At 36.3% G+C, this 26,561-nt stretch overlaps 1 protein-coding gene across 1 annotated transcript in view; it reads left to right on the top strand.

Moving 5' to 3' along the window:
• Positions 1–26,561, top strand: part of AUH (AU RNA binding methylglutaconyl-CoA hydratase) — a 129,564-nt gene that overhangs the window by 52,051 nt on the left and 50,952 nt on the right. The window contains exons 6-8 of the mRNA XM_051777455.1: positions 2,177–2,263; positions 18,636–18,728; positions 19,631–19,687. Coding sequence (XP_051633415.1) covers positions 2,177–2,263; positions 18,636–18,728; positions 19,631–19,687 — 237 coding nt within the window. The remainder of the gene's footprint in view (positions 1–2,176; positions 2,264–18,635; positions 18,729–19,630; positions 19,688–26,561) is intronic.

Genomic DNA, 26,561 nt, shown 5'->3' with positions numbered 1-26,561 from the left:
CTTCAAGGAAATGTATATTCTAACTGAAGGAAGAAGTCTGCAGTTTGTTAATTTTTTTATTTTAGAAGGGTTGAGGTTTTTTGATTGAGTCCATTTTTCCATTAGTCTGAATAAATCAAAACTTAAAAATTGTCTTAATCATATATTGACAGAAGATTTTATTAACAGTAATACTAGATGTTTTATTTGTAATTCTTTTCAAGGGTATGACAAGTAAGCAGGATTTCAGTGTGTGGAAGCTTTGAGTCAGATTACACAGTTTTCTTGTTAATAAAGCACACAGTCTTGTGTTGTTCTTATAAAGGCAATGATTTGGCCAGAGTTGTAGAAGCTAGACCAGACATTAACTGATAAAAAATAGATGATATATTTTGTTCACACAGTTGCTGACATAACTTTTAAAGCAGGTTTTGACATGAAGTTTCATGAAGCTCCTTTTAGCTCTATACATAAATGCATTTGTGAAAGTTGCTTGCAGTTTTATGTGAATCAGAGTTCTATCCAAATTTATGGATGCAAACTGTGTTTGCTTTCCAGGTTCCTGGCAAGATTTCTCTGTGCAATGACTGTGAATTGCCAAGGTAGCAGTTGCAATTTTGCTGCAGTGCAGACTTGACCATAGTAATTCCTGTTTTATACTCGTATATTTGTATGTCTGGTCAACTGTCCTGTCATACTGTCTTCAGCTGGGGCACATCCTAGAAGGTTGTGTGGAAGTTTTTTGGCAAAGTGCCTTATAGTGTAAATTAAACTTGACTTTACTTAGTGGGAAACATGCAAATTGCAGCCAGGACTGATGCTTCATTGTTTTTTTATTGACATGGGTAAAAGGAGAGCAGAAATCCTGGTGAAATAAGGAGCTTTGCTATGATGGAAGTAGAAAGGGCAAATGTAGAGCTGAATTGTTGGGCTTGGTACTGTAAATCAACAGCTGAATGTTCATCAGAAAATGTCAGAGAGACTGGTTTTCACAGAGCTAGACTAGAGTTGTGAGTTACAACTAATGCTGTCAATAAAAGTATGTCTAAAACTATGTTTGATGAAGAGGGTCAAGAGGGCCTAGCATGAGTTAAGTCCAGAAAGGTAAAAGGAGAAACCTATTACTGTGTAACTTAATTCTAATCTTCAGTCTTCACTTAATCTGAGTTCAGTGCATTTTCCTGAATGGATAGTATTTTGATTCTCAGGGTAGAAAAACATGAAACTATTTTTTTTTTTAATATTGGTTATTTGCCTTATTTAGCCATATGCCTAGAGACTAGCTCAATAGGTTACTTTTTACCAAACAGAAAAAATACATGTGCAGTTGCCATGTAACTGTTTCATTTCTTTGGAGAATAAATGTGTCTATGCAGATTTTGTCTCTTTTATGTATTCTTCCTCTGTAAGAAAGATCGGCTTCTCTATCTAGCTATTATTATTACTATTATTACTGCTGAGTTATTTTTTTTTACATACTCATGAGAGAAAATGTCAGTGTTATACTACAAGTGAATTTTTAAAAACGTTTATATCCATGTCTAGTTGCAGTATGCTTGTTAAACAGAATAATTTTCATATATTCATAAAGAAATAGATAAAAATTTTCAAGCTGTGGCATTTTTTATAAGCAAAAATGATGATGGTATGTAACTTATTCAAAAATACATTTCAGTAAATGAGTTGAAACTGAGTTGAAAAATGGAACTAGGTCCACTGTAGATTTTTATTTAGATAAAAATTGTCTGCTAATGTAAAACCATGCACCTTAGGTATTGTATGATCTACCAATAAAAGAATAACAAGAGCACAATATGAAAACCACATATTTATCAGACTTTGTGACACAGTTGGGAAAATAAAATAGTATGTCATATGAACTATAAGCATAAATGCTCAATTTTAATATGAGAAGAAGAAATGTCACTGGGAAGAATATACTTCTTGAAAATCTGGTTATGATAATTTATCTTTTTGTTTGGTTGGTTGGTCTTTGGTTTGTTGTTTTTCTTTTTTTCTCCTGGATAAATAGGTCATGTTTTCCTTGAAATCTGTGGAAAATTTATGTGACCAATTTAAACTCCTCGTCTAAAAGTAGATTTATATTTTCTATGAATGAAGGAATATTTTACTTTTGAAAATACATTAACAATACTGTATAGAGCTTGCTAACGTGTGTGTGAAATGTCACTTACAGGTGCTGACCTTAAAGAAAGGGCAAAAATGCACTCAAGTGAAGTTAGTTCTTTTGTCTCAAGAGCGAGAGCAACTATTAATGAATTGGGTAAGTAACCTCTCCCTTGAACAATGTTATTGTAACTTTAACCTGAGGAGCATTAGATCAGAGGAATAACATAAACATGCATGGTTAATTCTTGACAGGTAGTAGGATACCCATAACTGTTTAACTTCACATCACAGATCTTGAATTGGAAGGCACTCAGTAAGGATTATGGAGTGTGTTGATAAACATGAATCATCATGCATTTATTCTTTTAAAATGTTCCAAAATGAGTTGGAATTTTTTAAAGGGCGCTAGAAAAGCTAAATCTCAACGGGAATAGAGGTGATTTTCCCTTCTGTTTTTGTAAAGGATGGATTGTTCAGTGACATCCAAGTGCTTTACAGTTTAGTTTTCACTGTTGAATTCTTGTGGTTGGTATAATTAGTATGGTCTAATATATTGTAGAAACATGTTAAACATCGACTGCTGATAGAAATTTAGCTACTAAGCCTTCTAAAATTTTGCTTGATATGCAGTTGCTCTGGAGTAGTAAAACCTGTTAATAGTTTGAAATTTTAATGGACTTGTACCAGTTTTTAAGGTACAATTTCTCTGTAAGTTCTACATTATGAATTCACCATCAAATAATCATATTTTTACATCTCTGATGATCAGTTTTAATATAATTGTTTTTCATCAGGGTATTGCCAGTATCTTCTGTTAAAAAGAGAGGTATAGTGTTCCAAGTTAGAAGCAATTAATTTTCTGCATTTAATTTACGTATGAAACATATTCTGCCACTTGAAATTTTGGCACGAAACTCTGAGGAATAAATAATTTCTCAGAAAATGTTTTTAGATACATTTCCTTAAGAACACTGTGTCAGATATTGGTTTGGCAGAATGTTATGAATGGATACCAGTATGTTTTTTCAGGTAAATGACAAACTGCTGAAGAATGTGTCTTTGATTAGGTACTTCATGGAGAAACTTGTGCCCTCAAATGAATGTCAGGTCTTTGACATGACAGTAGACCCTAAGGGCTCTTTAGATAAGTAAAATCTGTGAAATGCCTAGAATCATTAATTTTAGATCATTAATTTCCTGCAGCTAATATTGTATATCATGCTGGTGTTTGTCCTTCTGTTGGAACGCCAAGCAACAAATTGTTCAGTTCAGGATTTTGTAAGAATTTTGGGAGGCTTCCTTAGCACTAATATTTTTTCAGCCTTCCTTGGCCTGAAGTTACTGGAAACACTTTGAGCTGCTGTTAATGTTTAAATAGGGGCAACTGGTTTCAAGATTTTCCGGTGATTAGAAAGTGGAGTTTTTTAATTCAATTATTTTTGGATTTTAAAGTGAGAAAATTTCTGAAGCATGAAGTATTTGAATACAGCATTCTGCACTGAATGATGGAAAATATTCACAGTGATTCGATGCTTTATTTTGCCTCAGAGTTGAAAAAAACTTTGAGAAAAATATTTGGTAGTGTTCATCTTCATTAAGGTTCCTGTAAGACTGTTTAACCACTAAATATGTAAGCAAATTTTCAGTGTTATCTGAAAGGTTTACACTGGATCATTGTGGTTATAGTGAATTACTTGAGGTTCAGGAAACCTCTATGAGTGCTTTTATTCATTGATCTCTAGTCTCTTTCTCAAGAAAGAAGCCTGGAATTGTGAGGGAGTGGAATTAATATTTGAGAACCCAGGCCACTGAAGTACCTAGACAGGAGGGTTTGTGTGGGGATGTAATAGCAATTAGACATGCCTCTGGTTGAAAAACAGAAGCCTCATAACCCTTGTCTCATACTGTAACAAAACTTTTTGCTTAGGTTGACTGTGTCTCTCTCCCCTCTCTCGTTTTTGCCTCTTTCTCCCCCTTCTCCCTTTCCCCTTTCCTTACTCCCTCCCTCTCCCCATTTTGCCATTTCCACTTTAAAACATAAACAGAACAGTCACTACAAGGTTCTCCTAGTTAATTTTTAAAGGACTAGAGAAGAATATTGAGATATCACTTCTAATATTGCTGGTCAATTATCATATCATGTATGTTTAAACATGCATACTGTTTAAAGTAGCTTTAATTTTTAGGTCACATGATGTATTCCCAGTATATACATCTTTGATGCATAGTTTTTTTGAGCATATTATGACAGCAGTAGATGTAGTTATAGAACAGCTCTAACATTTTTCTGAAGGGTCTTTGCAAAGCAATTAAAAAAACATAGAACCATGGAATGGTTTGGATTGGAAGGGACCTTTAAGATCATTTCGTTCCAACGTCCTGCCATGGGCAGGGACACCTTTCACTGGACCAGGTTGCTCAGAGCTCCATCCAACTTGGCCTTGAACACCTCCAAAAATGGGCCATCCACAGCTTCCCTGGGAAACCTGTTCCAGTACCTCACCACCCTCACAATAAAGAACTTTTTCCTAAAATCTAATCTAAATCTGCTCTCAGTCTGAAGCCATTGTCCCTTATCCTGTCACTCCATGCCCTTGTAAAAAGTCCCTCTCCATCTTTCATGTGGGCTCCCTTCAGGTATTAGAAGGCTACAATTAGGTCACCCCAAAGACTTCTCTTTTCCAGGGTGAAAAATCCCAAATGCTCCAGCCTTTCCTCACAGGAGAGGTGCTCCCTCCCCTTAATCAACTTGGTGTCCCTCCTCTGGACTCACTCCAACAGATCAAGCCCTTTGTGTGCAGGGGATCTCAGAGCTGGATGTAGTAGTCCAGTGGGGAGTCTGTGTGTAATTCCCTATACCAGGAACTAGTAGAGAATATAAAACAAAAATTATGAGTTTAGATTAGATGGCTGCACAAGATGTCCTGTTGTGTGATGTCCTTATGAAAAGAAGTGAATATAATTTTGTAGCAAGTCAGAGGCTCTTAGCTCTTTTCCTTTTTTTTTCTGAAGAAGTGATCTGTCATTACAGAATGTAGTTTTTGTGGAACTATGGGGACATTTTATTTGCATTTGGTTACTGCAATGAATCTGTATATTGAAAATGATAATGATATTTTTCCTGCCTGGGAACGACTAGAATGTTGTGAGGTGGTTAATGAGGAGAAACCATTTTCAAATTAGTATTTACCACTGAGAATGTTGTATAGCCAGGGAAAAATATTTCCAATCTCCTACTTTGTTCTTTTTCTATCTGAGTTAAATGCTTTAATCTCATTTAAAATGTATTCTACTTTTTGCTTTTCAGAACTAGGTCATGTTTTGATAATTTGTATTCAGACGTGTGACCTACTAAGGAGATACTTCTTTTTAGCTATATTTTCAGAAAGAAGACCATTAAGTTACCTTTATAGACAAAATACACTTAAGGTTAATTATGTCTCAAACAACTGCATAAACTTAGCTTTTTTAGCATGCTTAGGCTTTCCTTAGTGTCTGTCAGTTTCATCACATTTAAAATCCTTATGCTAGTGGTTTTGTAAAAAGCTGAAGTATCATTTTGGAATACAGCTACAGAAGAGAATTTTCTGGAAATTAAAAGCATACTGCACTTGTTTATATGGGCATAATTTATAACTTCTTGCTAAATTTGGGTGAAGTAGTAAGACTGCAGTAAATATCACTTGGTTTAAAAATAAACACATAAAAGGGCTGAAAAAACTGAACTGAACCATTAGTTGCAGCACTTAAGATCTTTAAGTTGTGGGGAGGGGAATCAAAACAGCTTCTATTTTTAGCAGTGGTTGCTTTTGCTAAGATTATATCAGAATTGTGGGGGTTTGTTTGGGGTTTGGTATTTTTTTTGTGTGTGTTTGGGGGTTTTGTATTTTTTCTTTTTCTTTTTTTTTTTAATAGTAGAATTTGTAAGAGTACTTGTCCATTATTATATTCTGCCTTGAGGCACTTCACTGCAGATGTAAGACTGTCTTTACCCTCAAGAAACAAGGAGAGACAGCCTTAATAGATCTCTTGTAACCGTGCACAACAAGACAGGCCTGCCTAAATTGATCAAATTACACTGACTTCCAGAAGCCTTGTTTTTGATGCTTTGGGGGGTAAAAAACCCCTATCATTCTGGGTCAGATCTTCATTATGTATTTTTATAGTATGACTCCCATGAAGTCCATGTCTGGGCTGTGATATTATTGTTGTAGGTATGTTATCTGTTGGGATTTCAGTTGCAAAACAAACTGAGGCTATGTATGGGGCTGAATGCAGTAACCACACTCCTCCATAAAAACACCTTGTTCAACAGAAAGAAAAAGTGAAGCTGTAGAAAAAATTTCAACTCAGCCAATACATGTAATTACTCAGAGTGACATTTGGCCCCAGCCTCTAATAAGTGAGAAACTTACTGTTTAGCAAAGCTCTTCCAAAGAACATAGGCGCACGTACCCAAATCCCACAAGCAGGGAATAAAAACTGGAGACTGACTTTCTTGGTTGCTTTTTAAGATTAAAGAGTGGTCAGCTTGTTTTTTATTTCACATTTGGAGACAAAACACCTTACTCATGGCCTAATGGAACCTAGATCTGCACTAAGTTAAGAATGAAATTTTTAATAAAATACTGACATTACTTGTTTTCTGTAGATTATGTTGCATTATAACAAACCTCGCAGTACTTTGTGAAAGGCAGATGATTAATTTTGATACCTAAGTTGTGATACAACTTCAATAAGTGGTGATATTTAATAACTTTGTTTATACATAATTTTTACAGATATGATTAGTTTTAACGTTAGTTTTAACATAGTTTGAATGAGATCATCCTCAGAAAGCACCTTGGTCAGTTGCTTGCACTTGTGTTTTTTATTGTGTGCTTTTTTTATTCAAGACAGATACATCTCTATATAGATTTTTTTTCCCTCCCTTCCTTAGCAATTTCTGTGTCATTCTGGCTTCTTTCAGTCATCACCAAACTTTTAACTTACCTAAAAGAATGCACTTGTTCATCCTTCTGGACTACATCCTCTTTTCCAAAAAGTTCCAGTTTTGACTATTGAAGATCATGCATCCTTGGGAGTTTTTTTCTTTGTGCCACGTTACATTCTACAGTTCAGTTTCGGATGCAAGCTCTCAGAAATCCCAAGAATGATATCAGGATTATAAAAATTTCAATTGTTTTCTGGTCTGCCAACTACTACCCCACCTTCCCACTGTGAGTTCTCAAAAATAAGCAAGAGTAATAACTGATGAGGTCAGTGCAGTGCCTTATATTGCTATTTGAGTTTCTGGTGCTTCTGTGGAGCTTTGGTTAGCATTTAAAATCCTGGTTTAGTAATGAACACTCCAAGCCTGATTACTGCTCCTTATGTAACATTTACCCAATTTATCTGTTTGCTGGAGGCGGATCTGGCCATCAAAGGCAGAGTACTCTAGTTTGGAAATCTTTTGGTAAGAACTGATGATTTCTCTCGTAGGGAAGAGGGATACAGGTTGTAACTGGCGTTTACTGGAAAGCTGAATGAAATTTCACGGCTATCAGATTTGAAAAAGGACTAATGTACAGCTAGCAGAGCCATGCTTAGCAGCCTGCCTCAGGCATCATGGTGTTTTTGTGTTGCTGACACCGTGAAAGGGAGATTTTGGCACAGGGCACAGTATTCCGCTTGCTGTGTTGTGTGGTTGCCTTTTTGGTTAAGTGTACTGCATAGCTAATGCAGTCCTTGACTGCTTGCATTCTGAGTGTGTTGCTGAGCTCTTGGTTGCTTTCCAGTAGTAGATTTACTGCTTCTCTTAATATTGAATTAATTTAAGATACCTGTTGACAAAGTGTTGCCTGTTTCCTAAACAGACAGTTCTGTCCATGCAGAGCGGAAATTAGGGGCTTTGTCAAATTGCACTGGATTGGTTTTAATTAAAAACCACAATTCTAAACTCTGTACCATTTTAGAGACAATAAATGCAATATTAAACTTCTCTACCAAGATGTTTATTAGCTATTTATATGACAACAGTACTTCCACAATTGCTGATACGTTTCCCTCCCCACACCCCAATAATAACCTTCTAAAAACTTACAAAAGAAATGCCGAAATAGAGGACCTGAATATTAGAATAAGCTGATTTTCCTTCTGTGTAGATCTGAAGATCAGAGGTGGCTTTGCATTGCTGATTCATTGCTTTGATCCCTGGTGCTGCTGTACAGCCTTGACAAAAAATCAACATATCCTCAGCAGTAGTTTAGTTTTCCTACTGGCAGTAATTCCAAGTGCTGCTTTATGAGGAAAAGAGTCTATGTTCTGGACATGACTCTTTAATTTTCCTTCCACAAAAAGTAACTGTACCCAAAAGGAGGGTACTACTTGCTCAAATGGTCTATTGAGATCAACACAGCCAGTTTGCACTCTGTTAGAACAGGCCTCTAGTATGACTTGCTGTCCAGAGCGGCTGTTCCCTCTCTAGGGAGCCACATTTTGTATGTTTGATGCCCTGGAAAACTCAACCCCTTCCTCACCTTGCTCAGGTTTGAAATTGCATGTTTCAATCCCTGAGTGAGAAGGAATAGTTTGTTAGCTCTTTTTCTTTGCCTGTCTTGGTCTCTGGCTCTGTTCCTAGAACGCATCAGTATTAAAAGGGCAGCACTCCTGGCGTGGTACTGAAAGCATAAAGTTGTCCTTCTGTCTAAGAAATCCAAATGTCATTGCCTGGCCCAGGCATGAGGCTTTGACTTCAGAGTAGCATGTTCTAGTCTTGTGTTGCACACACCTTTTGCCTAGGTATGCACTGGCTTGATATTGCCAAGCTAGTTAATGAAAAAAAAATTATGCTTCCTGTTAAATGTTAGGGAGCGTTCCTTCTGTAGTATTCCATGAATGAGCGGGCTTGAAACTATTGTTTGATACATTGTGGTAATTTAGAAATAAAGGTAATTTAGCACTAGACTGGGCAATGCATTGAATCAAACAAGGATGCTTGTGTTGTCTTCATACTGTAAATCAGACAAGTAGACGGTAAAAGAAAAAAAGAAAAACATATCCCTTTTGATTTTCTTAGTAGAGATTATATTAGAGACTATAGTTGTGCATATGTATTGTGTGTATATATTATGTAGAGACTGTAGTTTGAGTTTTATTTTGTGTGAGCTTTAGGAAATAAAAAAAATTACATAGTAGAATGTAAAAATGTAACTGAATTCGTTTAACATTGGTGTTATCCCCCGTGTTTTATAAATTCACTACTTAATTATGTGCTCTGCTGTTTGTGTTAGTAATAAATTCTTAAATGTACTTAGTAAGGGTAAGAAATACAAGAAATAATTTAATTTTTCTTCTATCCAAAGCTTTTACTCATTTGCACAGAAAGTAGATTCTATCACCTGGGTTTTACTTCGTTATTGTTTTACTGAAGGCAGAACGAGACTAGAAGGTGGAACATTAGGAAATATGAAGAAACTGAGGAATCTGTTTATCAAACTGAAGTGTGTCACTGAAGATGAATGAAATATGCAAATAATTTTATATAATACAAAAAGAAAATAATGGAAGAGTTGACTATAGCAAACTGTAGCTAAATGGTTTGATTAAAGCACCTCTTTCATTCCCATTAGTTTCCCAGTTTCTGTTTCTATTATCAAGACTGTAAAACACAGTGTCTCTATTACCTGTCCACAATAAAGTAGCAAATAGAAAATTTTAAAAAATAAGAATGTAATATTCCTAATACTCCTATATTAAGGTTGTTTTGATTGTTTTTTTGTCTTTCAAAAATATTTTTTCTAGGTCATATATCAGAGTGAGTAATCACTGGAGGAAACTGGGAAATTAATGGGATTGACTGAGGAGCTTTAGCTGTTGTCATAATAAAGGGAAGAAAAACTTTATTAATATCTTTTGCTTAATAATCAACTGTAAGCTATACACAGTAACCTTTTTAACTAAAAAGCAAAATTTCTTTAAAATGCATAAAAAAATGCATTTTTTTTATGCAGCTCTTCACTGCTGTGGATTGTCTGCCTGAACTTTGAAGGTATTAAAGCAAAGACACTGATGTTCAAACAACTCTACTAACAGTTACAGTCTATTAAGCTTCTTATCCAGAGCACAGGAATTAGAGGGTAGATAAAAGCCTTTCACAGCTGTACTCTAGCAAATGAATGGCAAAAAGCTGTGTGTGTCCAAATGCATACATAGCCTATTCAGAATTAAGAGTGTGTGGTCATGTTTTTGCAGATGGATACATTTTTTAAAAATATTTTAAGACATGTAAGTTACTTCGAGTAGTTGCTTTTTCATTCTTTTTGCAATTATGAGAGGTAAAGCTTTGCAGCATTTAATTACTTGCCTTTTGCAAAAAATGGTTTGACCAATCTTCTTTACCTTAAACTTCCTATAGGAAGATTTGACAATCTCTCTCAGACTCTTTCATATTTTGCTACATTCATTGATTGGTTTTCTTAGTGTTACAGAACGAATGAAAATATTTGTTGAAGTATTTGATTTCTGTTAGCTTTTTTCCCCCCCATAGAAAGGTCTTTTCTTGATGGTAGTGTTGCAACTGAAAATGCAAGCAAACTGTTGTAGCCACTGACTTGATAACAGATTTTGCAAGGTAAGGTAAATGCCTGAAAAAAACCTGACATTCCAGTGATAATATGCCATCTTAACATTATTATTTTTCTTCAGGAAAAGGTCCCTTAAGATGAAATCAAGATATAGTATTGTGTTGCAATTATTTTTCTGATTTCCTATGACAAAAATTATCTAATATGTAAGTGTAATTTTGTGATTATTATGTTCCTAATATAAAGAATATTGCAATTATCAAAATTGCATATGGTCCACCTCTACTTGCCACTCAAGGTGCATAGTTTATGTCCTTTAAATTTTTTTTTAATGGAAAAAAAAATCTTAATTTTTACAATGAGAAGTCACATCACCACGGGAGATCAAAAATCTATGTAGTGCCCAGGTGGAAGAGAAGTCTATTCTGACTTACAAGATAAGAATATCTAGGTATGAACTTAATTATTTTAAAGCCAAATTAAGGATCCGTTCCCAGTTATTATGCAAATTAGGGTGTGGTTTTAAATAATCATTACTGCTGACTCAAAATTCCTATTTGCATCCGTGACCTTTTGAAAACACTTTTCTAACTTGCAACCAGAAAACTTGCAGATATAAGGTTCATAAGGAGACTGTAAAGTAACAGGTCTTGAACCTTTCTTTCAGTGTTGTTGGTGTAGGAATCAGGCATAGACTTGCAGTATTATGTGGGTTTAAGCTATTGCTAGTTGAAATATACACTGAAAATAATGACCATGTAAATGAGTACATTGTTTTGTAGTAACAAACCTAAAATTTGTAATTCTTTCTTTAACACTTGCACTCTTCAGATGTGACTTCTGTTTCTTCTGTCTGGCTATTAAGACATTTTGGGGGCATGTGACCATTCCTTTTATTAACTTGAAGGCTCCATTATTGTTGCTACATTTGAATAAATGTACTAAGAAACATGGAGGGGGATCTTTCTTATCTGTAGAATAAAGTTCATCCTTGGAAAGGTGCTGGAACAAGTAAACATGGAAACTAAACTACTACTGGGCAGATGAGGGACCAGAAAGTTGTGAGGTGTAGTCAACATGGAATCACAGAGAGGGAAATCTTGCTTGACTAGTCTTATAACCTATGAAGAAATGACTGGTTTCGTAGGTGGGGAAAGAGCAGTGGATATTTTCTGCCTTGACTTCAGTAAGGCTTTTGACAGTGTCTCTTATAAGATTCTCATAAAGTAACTGATGGACTGGGTCAGCAGGCAGCGAAGTGGATTGAAAATTGGCTAAATGAATAGATGCAGACTCTGGGCATCAGCAGCATGAAGTCTGCTTGGAGGCCCCTAGCCAGCAGTGTGTATCCCAGGGGCCAGTGCAGGGTTCAGTGTACCCTCAGCAAGTTTGCTGCTGGCTTAAAAGCATAAGGAATGGGTTGTGCTATTATTTGGAGGGAACTCACCAAGGTGGAGAAGTAAGCTGACAGGAACCTCATTAGGTTCAGCAAAGGAAAGTGCAAACAACCCCATGCACCAGTACATGCTGGGGGTAATGATATGGAAAGCAGCTGCACAGAAAAGCCATGCAAGTCCTGTGGACACCAAGTTAACATGAGACAGCACTGTGCCCTCGTGGCAAAGAACTACAATGGTATCCTGGGCTGACAATGAGTGTTGCCAGGGAGTTGAGGGAGGTGATCCATTCCCTCTCATCGGCACAGGTGAGGCCACTGCTGGAGTACTGTGGCCAGTTCTAGGCTCCCCAGCAGAAGACAAAGATGGAGCTACTGGATAGTCCAGTGAAGGGCCATGAAGATGATGAATGCTCTGGAGCGTTTCTCCTATGGGGAAAGGTTGACCAAGCTAGGGCTGTTCAGCCTAGAGAAAAGAAGGCTCAGGAGATGATCTCATCAATATAGAAATGTCTAAAGGGGAAGGAGTTAAGAAGAAGAAGCTGGGCTATCTCCGGTGGTGTCTAGTGACAGGACCAGAGGCCATGAGCACAAACTGGGACACAGGACGTTCTTCCTGAGCGTCACAAAGTCCTTACTCACTCTGAGGGTGAGGGTGACTGAGCATTCATACAGGTTACCCAAGGAACTTGTGGAGTCTTCCTCCTTAGAGATCTTCAAAAGCCATCAGGACATGAGCTTGAGCTGCCTGCTGAAGGTGATGCTGTTTGAGCAGAGGGGTTGGACCAGGTGACCTCCAGAGGTCTCTTCCAGCCTCAGCTATTCTGTGATTTAAAGGTTTCTCATGTGCTGCAGATGTATGTAGGCAGATATTTGCCACACTTTCTCAATCTGCTAGAGTTAGATAATGAATTGTGGAACTTTTAATCTGTTCTTCAATTTATAGCATACTTTCCTCCAGTAATGCATATCATACACACAGTATGCAGGGTATTTTTAGACAATTCATCTTCCTTGCTTTATGTTCTAGGAAATCCATTATTCAGAAGGAAAAATGAGCTGCTGGACATGACTCCTGATGTTGTTTGTCCTAGTAAGCTGTTCACTAATTAACCTTATTTGTCAAATAATCAGAAACGCACCTGTGAAATAAATAGGTTGGACCATCTATTTTTTGGTTCTGTGGGAACTCAGTTCCACTGTCATGTAAAATTGAATTCTCTTGCTGTTTCTGTCTTAGTTGGACACTCATAGTTTTTGAGGCAAATAGAGTACTCTCACTACTTTCTTTTCAGTCAGTACCAGGAAAAAAGAATTCTTCTTTTCGTAATTAAAGACAAGTCAAGCTTACGAGTCTGATTGGTAGGTACCAGAGGTAGTAACCAGCTTCTGATTTATGTCTGAATAGCTGTTCTTTCTGATGATTGATTGCCAGAGGTCACTGAAGTAAGATGAGGGATGAACAATAAGGACTTTTTTGAACATTATGCAGGTATAGGACAACACAGGATTAGCTAGGGAAGTTAAGGTGACTGTCTTTATTTTAGTGTTTCATATCAAATGCATAAAAAGGCAAGCTTTAAAAGGGGGTTGCATTTGAATGTTCCTAAATACCAGATTCTGACTGTTAAAATTAGTTGAATAGAATATATTTGTCCTAATCTGTAAAAGAGTACTTCAAAAATAGAAGTTAATTGTCTCTAGGGGACCATATAGAATTTGTGCATTGTTAGGGCTTGAGTGGGCTTTCATGGAATTTTCTGATTCATGGGAATCATGAACTGTTGCTGCAGTAACAGCGCAAACATTTTACTTCAGGAGAAACTGAATTCTATGCCTACCGGACTTCAGTTCTTCAATGATGACTCCTATATCCTAGCTATAAGAAAGGAATACTACAGTTATCCCACAGGTTGATTGTAACTGCTGCCAAGCTACAAATGTGTGATTCTCATATACTTCATTGGTACTCGAACAGTCTGCATCTCACAATATCTTGTGCCTCGCTCTGGAATTTTTTTTGTTTTTATATGAGTATGTGATACAGTTGCTAACAGAAAATATTACAGGTATAAATTTACTTGGCAAGCAAGGGAGATGCTCTTGGAAGGTTGGTCTCTTTGAATTTGACACATTCTGCATCAGTAACTCTGTTTTCTGGTTGTTATGTATTTTAATTTAATCAATCTGGACAAGTTCATGTAGGTTGACCAGGAGCACAAATCATGAAGTCTGGAATTCTGGATAACTGTATTATTTTTCTGATGCCTGTTTCAGGAACTATCAGTAAGAGACCAGTATTGGTGATAGGTCTTCCTTTGAGTCCTTGGACACCATCTAAAGAATGTGTTTATTGCCTGTTATGTAAAATATACTGTATATAATGTTTCATAAAAGCAAGGCTACTTTCATATATAAATTTTTGCTGGTTTGGTTTTACTCTATGTATTCATTCCTTGCACTTCTTCCTTCCTTTTTCCTAAGTAACTGTGGAAAGTAGATTTTTCCTGGTTGATCAGACCACTTATTTTCTGTCAATAGTGAGAAAGTGAGATCGTGAAAAAGGCTGCTTGAAAGTTACTGCGAAAGTATCACGTGTAGTTCAGTTCCATCTCAGCTATTATCTTACATAGCTGTAATTTTATAAGAACTTTCCTAATGAATTAGTCAGAGAACTAAATAGTCAGATATGATTCAGGTTAGTAGAATCCAGGCAACTTCTGCTTTCTATTTGGGGAATATCAGTGTCCGCAGTAATATGAATCAGCTGTGTGGGCTTTGTGACACACATCTGAGAAACTATTTAGTGGTCAAGTCCTCCAGACCTGATGCCTGTATTTATGTGCCTGTTGTTCATCATATCATCATCTCTAAGCAGAAAGGAAATCCCTTGTTAGTCACCAGCAGTGGACATCTTGTGGAAAGCCACTTAAAGGTGAAACAACATTACATGCTTCAGAAAAACCAGTTCTTTGAAATTACTTCCAACACATTACATGTGTTTTTATGTACTTAGCTGCAGAGTGCTCCTTTTTTGACATCCTGTACTGATGGCAAAATTGTGGGAGAGTTTAGCTTACTCTATTCTATATGTTTCAGTAATGGAAGTCACAGGAGAGCAGGAGGTATCCCAAGTCTACAAGATGCTGCTGGTCAGCGTAATCTAAAACTACATGTGACATATCTGTTTAGCAGGAGTGTAGTCTTGAAGCTGATCTGAAGATTCACAGTTAGTGCAGAGTAGGAAACAGGCCCCTTTCTTTATATTGCTGTATATAATATTTTCTAACTTTTGTTTGACCTTTTTGTGGGTTTAGTTTAGGTATATAATGTTACGAAGTGTAGTTTCTCTTATTGAAGTTCTTCAATTTACCTGTTGGTCACTGTACCTGATAATGTCTTGAATGGTTTTTGCTTGGGACATGTTTTGCATGCAAAATGGAAGTGTCTTTACAGAATTTGCAGCATGTTTTACAATACAATAGATGTGTGAAGTAATCTTTTGTGAATTAATTCATGAACTATCTTATTATTTAGCGTTCTTCATATTCCACACTTTGATGTACTGTGGTAGCTCAGTGAAATTCTCTGACTAAAGTTTAATGCTGCTTGTTACTCAGTCTTTTTAATTACTTCTAACAACAACATTAATCTGTCTATATACATGGTCTACCCTTGTCTGTGTATTGTACACTCACATTTAGTTTAGTTAATTTGTTTCTTTTATATATATATATATATAATTCCTTTTTGACTTCACTCTGCAGCTCATGATTGCACATTGATAAACCTGTACCAGATCTAGAATTTAGCAATAATGATTAGTAGTGCACAAATTTCCTGAAATTTATATTTTGTTATTCAAAGTGTGGCAAAAATGTGGAATGTTAAAGAATAAAACCACTAGGCATCTTGGCAAAGCTCTAAATATTTTTTTTTATCACTCATAGCAAATGAGCGTTTTCACGTAGAATAATTTTGGAGGTTGACTTGTCTATTTACATAATTTATTGTTCCTAAAATTTGAGTGCATTGACTCAGTTAAGTCTACAGGGCATTATTTGTCAAACATGATCTCTGTTTTTGTTATGGGCTCAACAGATTTGGCAGTTGTGTATTAAAGTTAGTAAAATGCCTCTTGTGCTACAAAATATTAATATTCCAAGAAACTTTGCCCTTGGTTACAAGTTCTAATAGCCTAGAAACTCAGTTTACAGTCCTGAGCAATTGCTAACTTATTTCTGTGTTACTTTTTTTTGATGCTTCACAGGAACATATTAAAAGGATTAATTTCTCCAATTCATTTGAGAGATATGCACCAAGCTATTACAAAGAATTTGTATTTTGCCTTTCATTCATTGTCAGCTTCCACGTCAGATGATCCTTTAAAATTCACTTCTTGGGAAGTGATGATTCTAACATACTTTATCAAACTGCTTTTTCTCTCCTTGAATTATTATTTTTTATTATTTCCTTAAAGGAATGCTGGCTGTAATTCTTGAAACAAAGCCGGTTTATAATACTCATTTCCTAAGTTTCATTTCCATGTGTAATAGTCTACTTGAATTGCACCATAGCTAATTCTGGAACTTGCTTATCTTAGGGAAAGTATTCTGCCTTGGAGTACTGCAAAGTCATGCAGATAGTGCTCAAGATACTGTTTGCCAGTTTCTGATAACTGGAACATTCATACGGGCAGTAACTGCTGGAAGCTGCAGTTAACAATGACTCAGGCAAATTATTTTCCATTTACCTGTGGCAAAGGCCTGTTCCTTTAAGAGAAGGACTAGCTGTGTCAGCTAGCAAGATTGCAGGGCTGTTTGGCAGATTAGTTGTGTTGACGGGGTTAACTAGTTTCTGTCAGCAACCTGGCCCTGCTGGAAATGAGAGTGGCCTTTCCATATCACTAAGAAGAAGTGAATAGAGAAAGAGCAGGTTTTACTCCTATTCCTCTGTCTCTTATGCCTTCTGTGGTAGATGGCAAGTATAATGGATACCTTGAGCTCTTTTAAGTCACTGGAAGAGCTTGGTGTTGCAAACAGTCACTAATCTCTTTTGACATTGAAATTGATTCAGATAATCACTATTAATCATGATCTAAACCAGCAACCAAGGGACTTTGGTTTAAAGCATCTGTTACGATATTGAAAAGCTTTGCTGTGTTTTTGTTCTTTTCTTAAAGACAATTGGATATTTCATTAGTCGTTAATCATAAAAGTGTGTAAATTTACCACTAAAATAGCCTTCATTTAATTGTATATTCTGTAACTTTAGGTTTGTATACTAATTGACATGCTCATGTACACTAACATTTAATTGGAATTTTTTTTAAATTAAATTATCTGAAGTATCTCTGTCACAAAGGAGAAAGGTAAGCTAGGTGGCAAAATTTCTAAAATTAAGAATGAGCTAGTTCACTATGAAAAGGAAGTATTATTTGTAATTAATACATCAAATTAATCACTTTTGTTGTATTATCCTTTTAGATTTTAAAAGGAATTAAGTCTCTCGCACTTCATTTTCATTTATATGTTGACAGAAGTTTTTTTTCTATTTCAGTTTCCAACTGAATGAACTGGTCTTTGAATTCAAGTAATTGAAACATTAAAACAAAGAAAATATTGTTTTAACATCTGCAGAAAAAGCTACTGCTGTCAGGAGCTGGCTTAGCATTTCCACAAGCTGCACACCCAAGTGTCCAGCTGATTAATTGCTTTTGACTATCTTTGAAACTTTAATAGCAACAATGTACTACTGAAATATTGTTTGAGTATAGTTTAAAATTGATAGCTTGTGGTAAACGTTATATTAAATATAATTAAAGCTGTAATATCCAGTTTTATTTCTCAAGTGAAAATGCATTTTTTATCAAACTTTGAGTTGGTGGTGAAGAAGGATGAAGAGAACTTAAACTTGCAGAAGGTGAAGGGCAGTACTTTAGGCTTAATGTTTGAATGACTCTCCTGTGTCAGAACACTGATGATGAATTACGTACAAACCGTACCATGGTTGCACAGGCCTCTGGAGCCTCTCGTGTGTACTGACAGCACGTGCATCTGTTTGTCAGACTGAAGACTTTCCCACCTCCATTGTGCTGTTAGCTGCTGTTTTACAGGAGGAAAGGGGTGAGAGTGGTGGCCACTGTTGCCAGTGGTGGTCTGGAGTGTTAAGGCACAGAGAGCTTCCAGCTGTGCCAGCATCGCAGGTGGCTGTGAAGAGACATCTCCTTCCAACTGGGACTGTTTATCTGAGTGCTTTTTCCAAGTACCCCTGTTTTTTGTTTGTCTAGCTCTGCTATCTACATTCTTGAAGTTTACTTTCAGGTTTTTGTAAAAAGTGAGCCAAAGCCAGAGAAAAAGGCTTGCAAACCTATTCAACCACGGAGTGATGGGCGGGGTAATTTTTTTTTTTTCCCAAAGCATTGTTGATCAATCAATTTTTCATCACAGTTGGTTTGATGACAATTTTTTCCCATACTATGACTGTACAATGAACGAAATGTAATGAAATGGTGTTTCAGAGATCTTCTTTGTGAGGCTGGTTTTAACTGATGCTTTCTTTTTCAGCCAATCTGCCTGTACCTACTATTGCTGCAATAGATGGAACAGCCTTAGGTGGTGGCCTGGAACTTGCATTAGCCTGTGATATACGGGTGGCAGGTAGGTCTGAATCCTGTTTTTAGAATATAGAATTATTAGTGTTACAGATGACTTGACTAATCCATGTGTTGACAACAGTCTTATAAAACTTACTTTGTATTTGACGTTGTTTATAACCCATTGTTTTAAAGGACTTAAGCAGAAACCTGTCTAAGTACTTGCTAATGTTTAATTTCAAACATCACTGATAGTTGGATTGGTTTTATTACATGTTTATTTCATTCTTATGACCCTCATTTTATCAGTATTGCCAGAAGGGTTGTGTAATTATTTTCATATTTTATTTATTCTTATGAATTTGAAGTGCTCTGGATGGAGATTTCATTTTATCTAAACAGGGTGCAGGCAAAAAGCAAAAGTTGCTAGTGAGAGTATCATTACACAAGAAATTAAGTTACAAAAGTGACAGCAACACTTGAAAAGGGGCACCGTTAGCTAATAAGCTGTCAGAACTGTAAAGCCAATTGATGGAAAGTAAATGGAAACTTTGTCCTGAACTGTTGCCAGAAATTCGGGGTCTATTTGACCTTACAGAGTATTCTGTCACCTCAAGAATTCAAATAATCAGATAAGAATTCTACCCCATTTTAAGACGTTAAGTAATAGCAGCCTCTTCCTTTTAGTATTTTACATTTGGAAGCAAGTCTCTGTAATTGCTTACTTGTTATATGGAAACTAATAAGGTACAGAACTTGCCTTGATGGAAGTAGTTGGATCTTTTACTAATGGCAGATCAGTTGAATCTATTTGAAGATTTTTATAAACATGCTTTTTAAAGTGATCTATTGTTCTTTTTCAAGGAAAAGTAATAAATTAACAAACTTGTAGGTCATATGTAATATTTCCATAGATTTTTGTCTCCTATGGTTATGGTAAGAACTCCTTCACATTCTGTTTTTTAGCCTCTTCTGCTAAAATGGGCCTAGTTGAAACGAAGTTGGCAATCATTCCAGGTGCAGGTATGAGTGTTTTGCTTTTACTACCATGGATAACTAAATAACACATGATCTTAGTATTTTGAATTGCTGTTTATGAGTTTCTGCTTATTTTTATATTTCTATTAAGGATCATAGCAGGTTTTCCAGCTTAGTGCTGGTATTATTTTAAAAAAAATAATTAAAAGGTGTATTTCTTGGTTTCAGGGAGGAGCACTTGCATATTATGTTTTTAAACAAAGTCTTCAGTAACTAAGTCAATATTGAGTGATTCTGTAAATGACAGGTGATTCTGTAAATTCTGTAAAAGGTCAGGTGAGAAAAAACCTGTCAGTGTACGAAAGCAGTGATTTAAAATATGATCCACTTTTACATAACATTTGGTACTTTAGAATTCGAATTCTGTTTTCATGCTGATTTTAAATTGGTTGTAAAGAAATGAAAGTATAGCTGTGAATAAATGTGATAGTATAGCTGTGAATTTTTTGAGATTTTTGGAGGCAAAGACCTCTTTTATATTTGGAAGGCCAGTTGACTGGCTTTTCCTGGACTCAGGGTGAATACAAGTTGTGTAATAAATAATGTTCAGAGAGGTCTGTGTGTTACAAAACCTTTTGGTTTTATTTTGTGTATAAATCATTTTACTTGAATTAAGATATTTGCTGGTCTGGGAAAAGGACAATAATTTAGAAAAAAGTGCATTCCTTTGACTTTTGGCCTTAATTTCTGGAAGCTCTAGGGAACTCTGTTTTGTTTCTTTACTCCTGTTTTCTTTCTAGTGGGTCGAACCTATTCTGAAAGCAGTATATCCAATTCTAACAGATACCATTGCAGATACCATTCTGAGCTACATTATACATAAAGAAAACAGAGCTGTGCTTGAAGACTGGTCTCTTTTTAGCAGTGGATAAAGATAATAATGCAGATGATTTTAAAGATATATTTCCTTGTAGTGGTGTTGTCTTGAAGTAACATGCCTTGACAATAAGTCCCAGTGAAGAATAAAACAGGAGTTTATGTTGCTTATCTTTGTTGAAAATTTTTCCTCTTTGTCCTTCCACTCCATCTTCTAAGAACAGCAGGACAGTATTGGAGACATTTGCTCCAATTCAAGAAAGTCAGGTCAAATTTCTCAGTATATGGAGAAAAAGTTGAAAACTATTCAACTTTTGTAGGTTGTCTTGTTTCCCTGTCTTCAGTTAATTATAGATGTTTCAAACTTCTATGCTCTTACCTTAAAATGCTAGGTAACTGACTCACTGTTAGTTTCATTCAGAATATTTTACTGCTATTCAAAGACTAAGGTCTGAAAAATCTTTCTTTTTTTTTTTTTTTCTCATCCTAAAATAATGATTCTGGCATATGTCTTCAGCTCCTTGAAAATATGACAGATTTCGCCATGTTACATTGCCTTTTAAACTTAAAACATTTTGGGGTATGTTCAAAGATGAATTTTTTTCCATATTCATATCAGCCTTTCTTACGACTATTTTTGCCAACTACATTTGAGCTTATCACAACCTTTTCCTGTTCAGCCTGTACTTGCACCAGTCCTGTTCTGTTGAGCAATCACAGTGGCTCATCCCTTTTAAATCTCGTCATCTGAAGAGTAACTGATCATGCTTTTTGTCACCAGAAGGTGAAGACTGAGTGAAGGAATATTTTGCATATCTCATTTAGGTAGAGAAGCCAGATGTGCACACTTGAACCACAGGTTTCATGGGTTAATGGAATGTTTTCTTACAGTGAATGTTTTCTTACATGTTTACTTCAGGCTGCTCTGAGCCAAAACAACTGGGAAGTGGAGCTGAAAAGTGAGCTGGAGCCATTAAGAGGCCTCCATACGTTTCTGCTGCCATGTAGCACACCTGAAACCTTCTGACAAACTGTGTTGCTTCTTTGAACTGGGTCCCTATGCTATAGCAAACTATGGGGTTTATTCTGTTCTGTGAGCTGCCAGGACTATGTGATAGATGTGAAAATTTTAACTTGGGTGATAATTAATGTGAGTATTTGAGGCTATATGCAAAACATTTATTTGGGGGAGGTCTGCTTTTTAAAGCCCTACAAAGATACAATTGAAAAGCTGTGTTAGAAGAATGTTACTAGAATAGTATTAAAATATAGATTCAGGACATATCAGCTGGACATGTTTTGGACCTTGTTGTACGTTATGTTTTATTCCATCCGATTTTGAAATGTGGTCATCAAAAGACTGAGTGAGGTGCTGTCTAGTGACCAACCAGTTTTAATACAAATGACTTCACCTTGAATATTGTGTGCAGTTTTGGTCACCATGATATAGGAATGTTATTAGGCTATTACAGAGTGTCCAAAGGAGGGCAACAAAGATGGTGAAGGGCCTTGAGGGGAAGGCGTGTGAGGACTGGCTGAGGGCACTTGGTGTGTTCAGCTGGAGAAGAGGAGACTGAGGGGAGACCTCATTGTAGTTACAACTTCCTTGGGAGGGGAAGAGGAGGGGCAGGCACTGATCTCTGCTCTGTGGTGACCAGAGACAAGACCCGAGGGAGTGGCCTGAAACTGTGTCAGGGGAGGTTTAGGTTGGATATTAGAAAAAGGTCCTTCCCCCAGAGGGTGGTTGGGCACTGAACAGGCTCCCCAGGGCAGTGGGCACAGCACCAAGCCTGACAGAGTTCAGGAAATGCTTGGACAACACTCCTGGGCACATGGTGTGACTCTTGGGGATGGTCCTGTGCAGGGCTAAGGGTTGGACTCAATGATCCTCGTGGGTCCCTTCCAACTCAGCATATTCTGTGAAATATCCCAGGTGCAGGAAATTTTGCTTTTGAATAAGCACAGAAGTACTGCAACCTTCTAAAGGATAAGTTTGAGTGGTGGTTGGCTGAATTGCAGTGAACCAAAATGAATCATTCCTCTGAGGGTCTGCTGAGGGTCTCAACCAAGCAGACATTTATAGAGTATGCTGTATTGCTGGTACTGTATTGGTGAGCAGGTTGAATCTCCTTCAAAAATTCATCCATGGCAGACAGCATACATACAATAGTTCACAGGCCAGCTGTTCAGGTTGTGAGGGAGCAGGATTATTCTTATGCCTTCGGATATTTAAATCCAGTTCTCTCCACTATGGAAAAAAGCTTAACTGCTAGAATGTGAGCTAGAGAAAGTAGAAAACCTTTCTCTTTTTTCTCTTCAGTACATCCCACTGTCTAATAAGGAAGTCGAAATTCAGAGAACTAGTGGAAGTGTGTAACAGAGAGAAAATTGCCTGGTAACTTGATGGTGGAAAATGAATATTGATGATTTTTGTTTTCTTAAGAAAGTCTACCAGACACTATTACTATCTCCTTTTTTTATCGAGTTCCAAAGCTTTCTGTCCAGCCAGGCTGGTCTTCTTTCCCATTGATTCTTCTTTTGGCACATGGGGACAGCCTGCTTCCTGTGCCTTTAGGATCTTCTTGAAGAATGTCCAGCCTTACTGAAAACCTTTGCCATTCAGGACTGCCTCCGAAGGGACTCTGTCAACTGGTCTCCTAAACGGGCCAAAGTCTGCCTTCGGGAAGTCTGAGGTGGCAGTTCCGCCGACCCACTTCCTTACTGCCCTGAGAACTGAAAACTATCATTTCACAATCACCTGTGCCCCAGATGGGCTCTGACCCTCACATCATCCTTCTCTGTTCACAAACAGCAGTGAGGCACCTTGCCTCTTCGTTTATGTACCAACTGTGTCAGAAAATTATCTTCCACATAGTCCAGGAATGTCTTAGACTGTTTCTTCTCTGCTGTATTGTACTTGAGAGTGTGTATTTGGCTGTTCATCCCCTCCCTTCCTCAATTTTCTTGCCTGTGAACTTGGTGCCTGTTAGCCCGTTGTGGTCTAATTTGTGGTTTAGAGGCTGCAAAAAAAAGACAGTCCCTAGAATTCTACTGCAAGTAGGTGGCCAGATGAAGGGAAAATTTTATTGTCCTCAGATGAAAAAGTTTCAGCATGAACTAACCTATTCTTGGGCATGAAAGAAAGAGCACAGGAGGGAGGTGCCATGCATGTCTTAGCTGTGGATAATGTTTCAATCAGAATCCTCATCTCACTGGATAGCAATGAGTTTGTACGAGACAGGATTTCATGAGAAACCAGACTTCATTAGCTTTGCATTTTGAGGCAATGCTTGTTATCTGTCAGAGTAACTTTTCTCAAGCCTGTTCATCTCTAAAAGAAGTTATATTTTTTTCATCTCTTAGTCAAAAAGCTGTTTAAACAAGTTATTTTCTGTGTAATTCTGTGTCTGTATGGAACTCAGTGTAGGAAGAGTCTTTTTTGCGCACAAAACCAAAAGTATTTCTTCTCTCTGTTGTTATTTCCCAAACTGAAGTAAAAAGAAAGCAAACATCTGTCATTAATTGAATATAGTTTCTCATGTCTCTCAACTTGCAAAGGAAGTGTTTCTCAGTGACAAGTTTCTCCTTAGCCAAAAATTGTCTTTTGGAGCATTAGTTTGTTGAAGTCCCTTGTTTTTCTACTTTGTAAGTTTTTAAAACTGTCTCCATCCATAATGTATTTCTGTTTTTTTATCTCTGGATTTTCACAATGGATATCATACTAAGTCTGCAATTGATAGATGATGCCTTGCTGGCAGATCTGCTTTTATTTGTTTGTATCTTATTTATGTACCATTCAGTAATGGATCTGTGGTGAGGAGACAGAAATGCTTGTAAACGATATACATAAACTTTCTACTCTGTTAACAGAGCGAGAGATATTAGTTGGACAGGGGAAAGTATTCTGTGATAACAAGAAGTGGGAAAGACAGGTATATATATAAAAAATAATTTGTGCTTCCTTTTTGCAGTTTATTTCTGTGAAAGTGTCATCTGTAAGGTAAAGGTATTGGTATAAATCCACAGTTATGTTTTCACCAAAAAAAAAAAAAAACCAAACCAGAATAAAATAATAGAACTTCATTGAAATTAATACACTTGTGTCAGCAGATAAGTTGACCCTGCTGGATAAAAACTGTAGCTACTGGCCTGCATTTGTATAGCCGTCACTGTTTTTTTCTATTTGTTTTGTTTATGAAAGCATTTTGATTAGCAAGGTTTAGTTCAATTCATCATCATTTTGCCTTTGTTCTTCTATGCTCCTCATAAAAATCCAACTACTTAATTACCAAACTGTCTTCCACTCTTTATTATTAAAATAAAAACCCAACACACAATCCCTGGGATCGTGTTTTCCTTGATAATGTTCAATTTAAAAGCATTTTTTATGAAGAAGACTTAAAAAAAAAAAAAAGGGAAAGAAACAAAAACCAACTCTGTTAACACTCTAAGAAAGTCTTTGTAAATAAGCTATATCTTCTTTCTGCATCTTAAAGTTGCTTTGAAGCCTTTTTTCCAAAGGTGAAACTGAAGCTTCATGCCATAACAGACTGGACTGATTTTGTCATTAAAATGTAGAAGAAGGGAGAGATGGAATGAAAGCATTTCTGTGTTCTTCTCTTTCCACTTTGGTAACAGTATTGCTTTGACTGTTTTTCTAAACTTTAACTTGCATTTGGGGAAATTATAGTACTTGTGGATTATAAGATTATAAACTCCAATGGAAGAATACTGAAATATTAGTTTTCTTTGCACAGGAAGAAAATAAGTGTAAAAATGAAATCTAGATTTACGTAATCATAGTGTATTTTCCTTATCTCTGAAAATATTAATTCTTGGCTTTAAAAACAACCTTATGGTCTCTGTTGCAGTATTTATTTTAGAGTTGAAAAAAATTTTCTGTTTTGGATGATGAAGATGTCAAGGGAATTCCCAGACGTGAAAAACACAGAATGTGATCTTGCTAACAGCAGTCATTGGCCAATTCGGGCAAGTGTAAAGGTTAAGTTGAATGTCAGACATTTCAAGTTGAAATCTGATGCACATTACAATAGATTGATAGGATATTGTTTAGATTTCTAAACTTCAGTTTCAAGAGGAATAGGAATAATTGCATTTGACAAATACTGAAAAAATTCCAGTGTCACTGTTTGTGGTAGTGTCTGAGGTAGGACTTAAAGGCTTCTGTATATTTAGTGTAGTTTTTCTGCATGTAGGTGCTACATGACAGTACATCATTACAGAGATACTTAGAAAAATCTGATTATTTTGTATAACCTTATATATCTTACTCGGGTAATCCTGTACCTGTCTGGTCCATCTTTATTCCTACCCTCACTACCCTATTCTTTTCTTTTCTACTTTTTTCATATGGTCTCCTGAGTTCTTACATAGGCTACTTTTTTTTCCATTAGATAAGGACACCTGTGTAAGAGTCTTACATTTTTAAAGTTCAGCTCTTAGTCCTGACTGACTGATTGGGAAAAAAAACCCCAAAGGGAAACAGTAAACTTTGAGTTCGTTTCTTTTTTGTTTCAGTTAGTCCATAAAGTCTCTTTTGACTTCTATTACTTCTTCTGTTTCCTTATGTCAGGCTTTTGTCAGAGTTTTAGTACTGTAAAGTTCACAAATTAAATACTACTACAAGACAAGCTTCTGAATCAACATCTTCAGCATCTCATCAATACTGTGCTTAAAAATCTATTTACTGTGGAAAAACCAAGCATATGCATTTTCTTCTTCTTTTTGGCTTAAAATTAAGAAAAACTTTTAATTTTTCTTTTTTTACTGTGGTCTCAGTGACTGTTGAGCATTTAATAATCCTGTTAAGATTTGATACAGTAAACCCCCTGAATTAGTTCTCCAAGAAAGTTTATCTGTTTTTCTTCAGTCATCTGAGGTCTAGATAGCTCTAGTTGCATTTTCATATGTTTTAATGTTTATTTTATGAGTTGTGTTAAATAAATGTCCTGAAATAAGACATTGCTAATAGCATAGAAAACAGATGTCTTAACATCCACTTTTTCCTCAAAGTAATTAAACA

This window comes from Manacus candei, unplaced genomic scaffold (assembly GCF_025592945.1).
Source record: "Manacus candei isolate 608988 ecotype Guabito, Panama unplaced genomic scaffold, ASM2559294v1 h1tg000010l, whole genome shotgun sequence".
Lineage (NCBI taxonomy): Eukaryota > Metazoa > Chordata > Aves > Passeriformes > Pipridae > Manacus > Manacus candei.
This window is presented reverse-complemented; position numbering and strand designations above follow the sequence as displayed.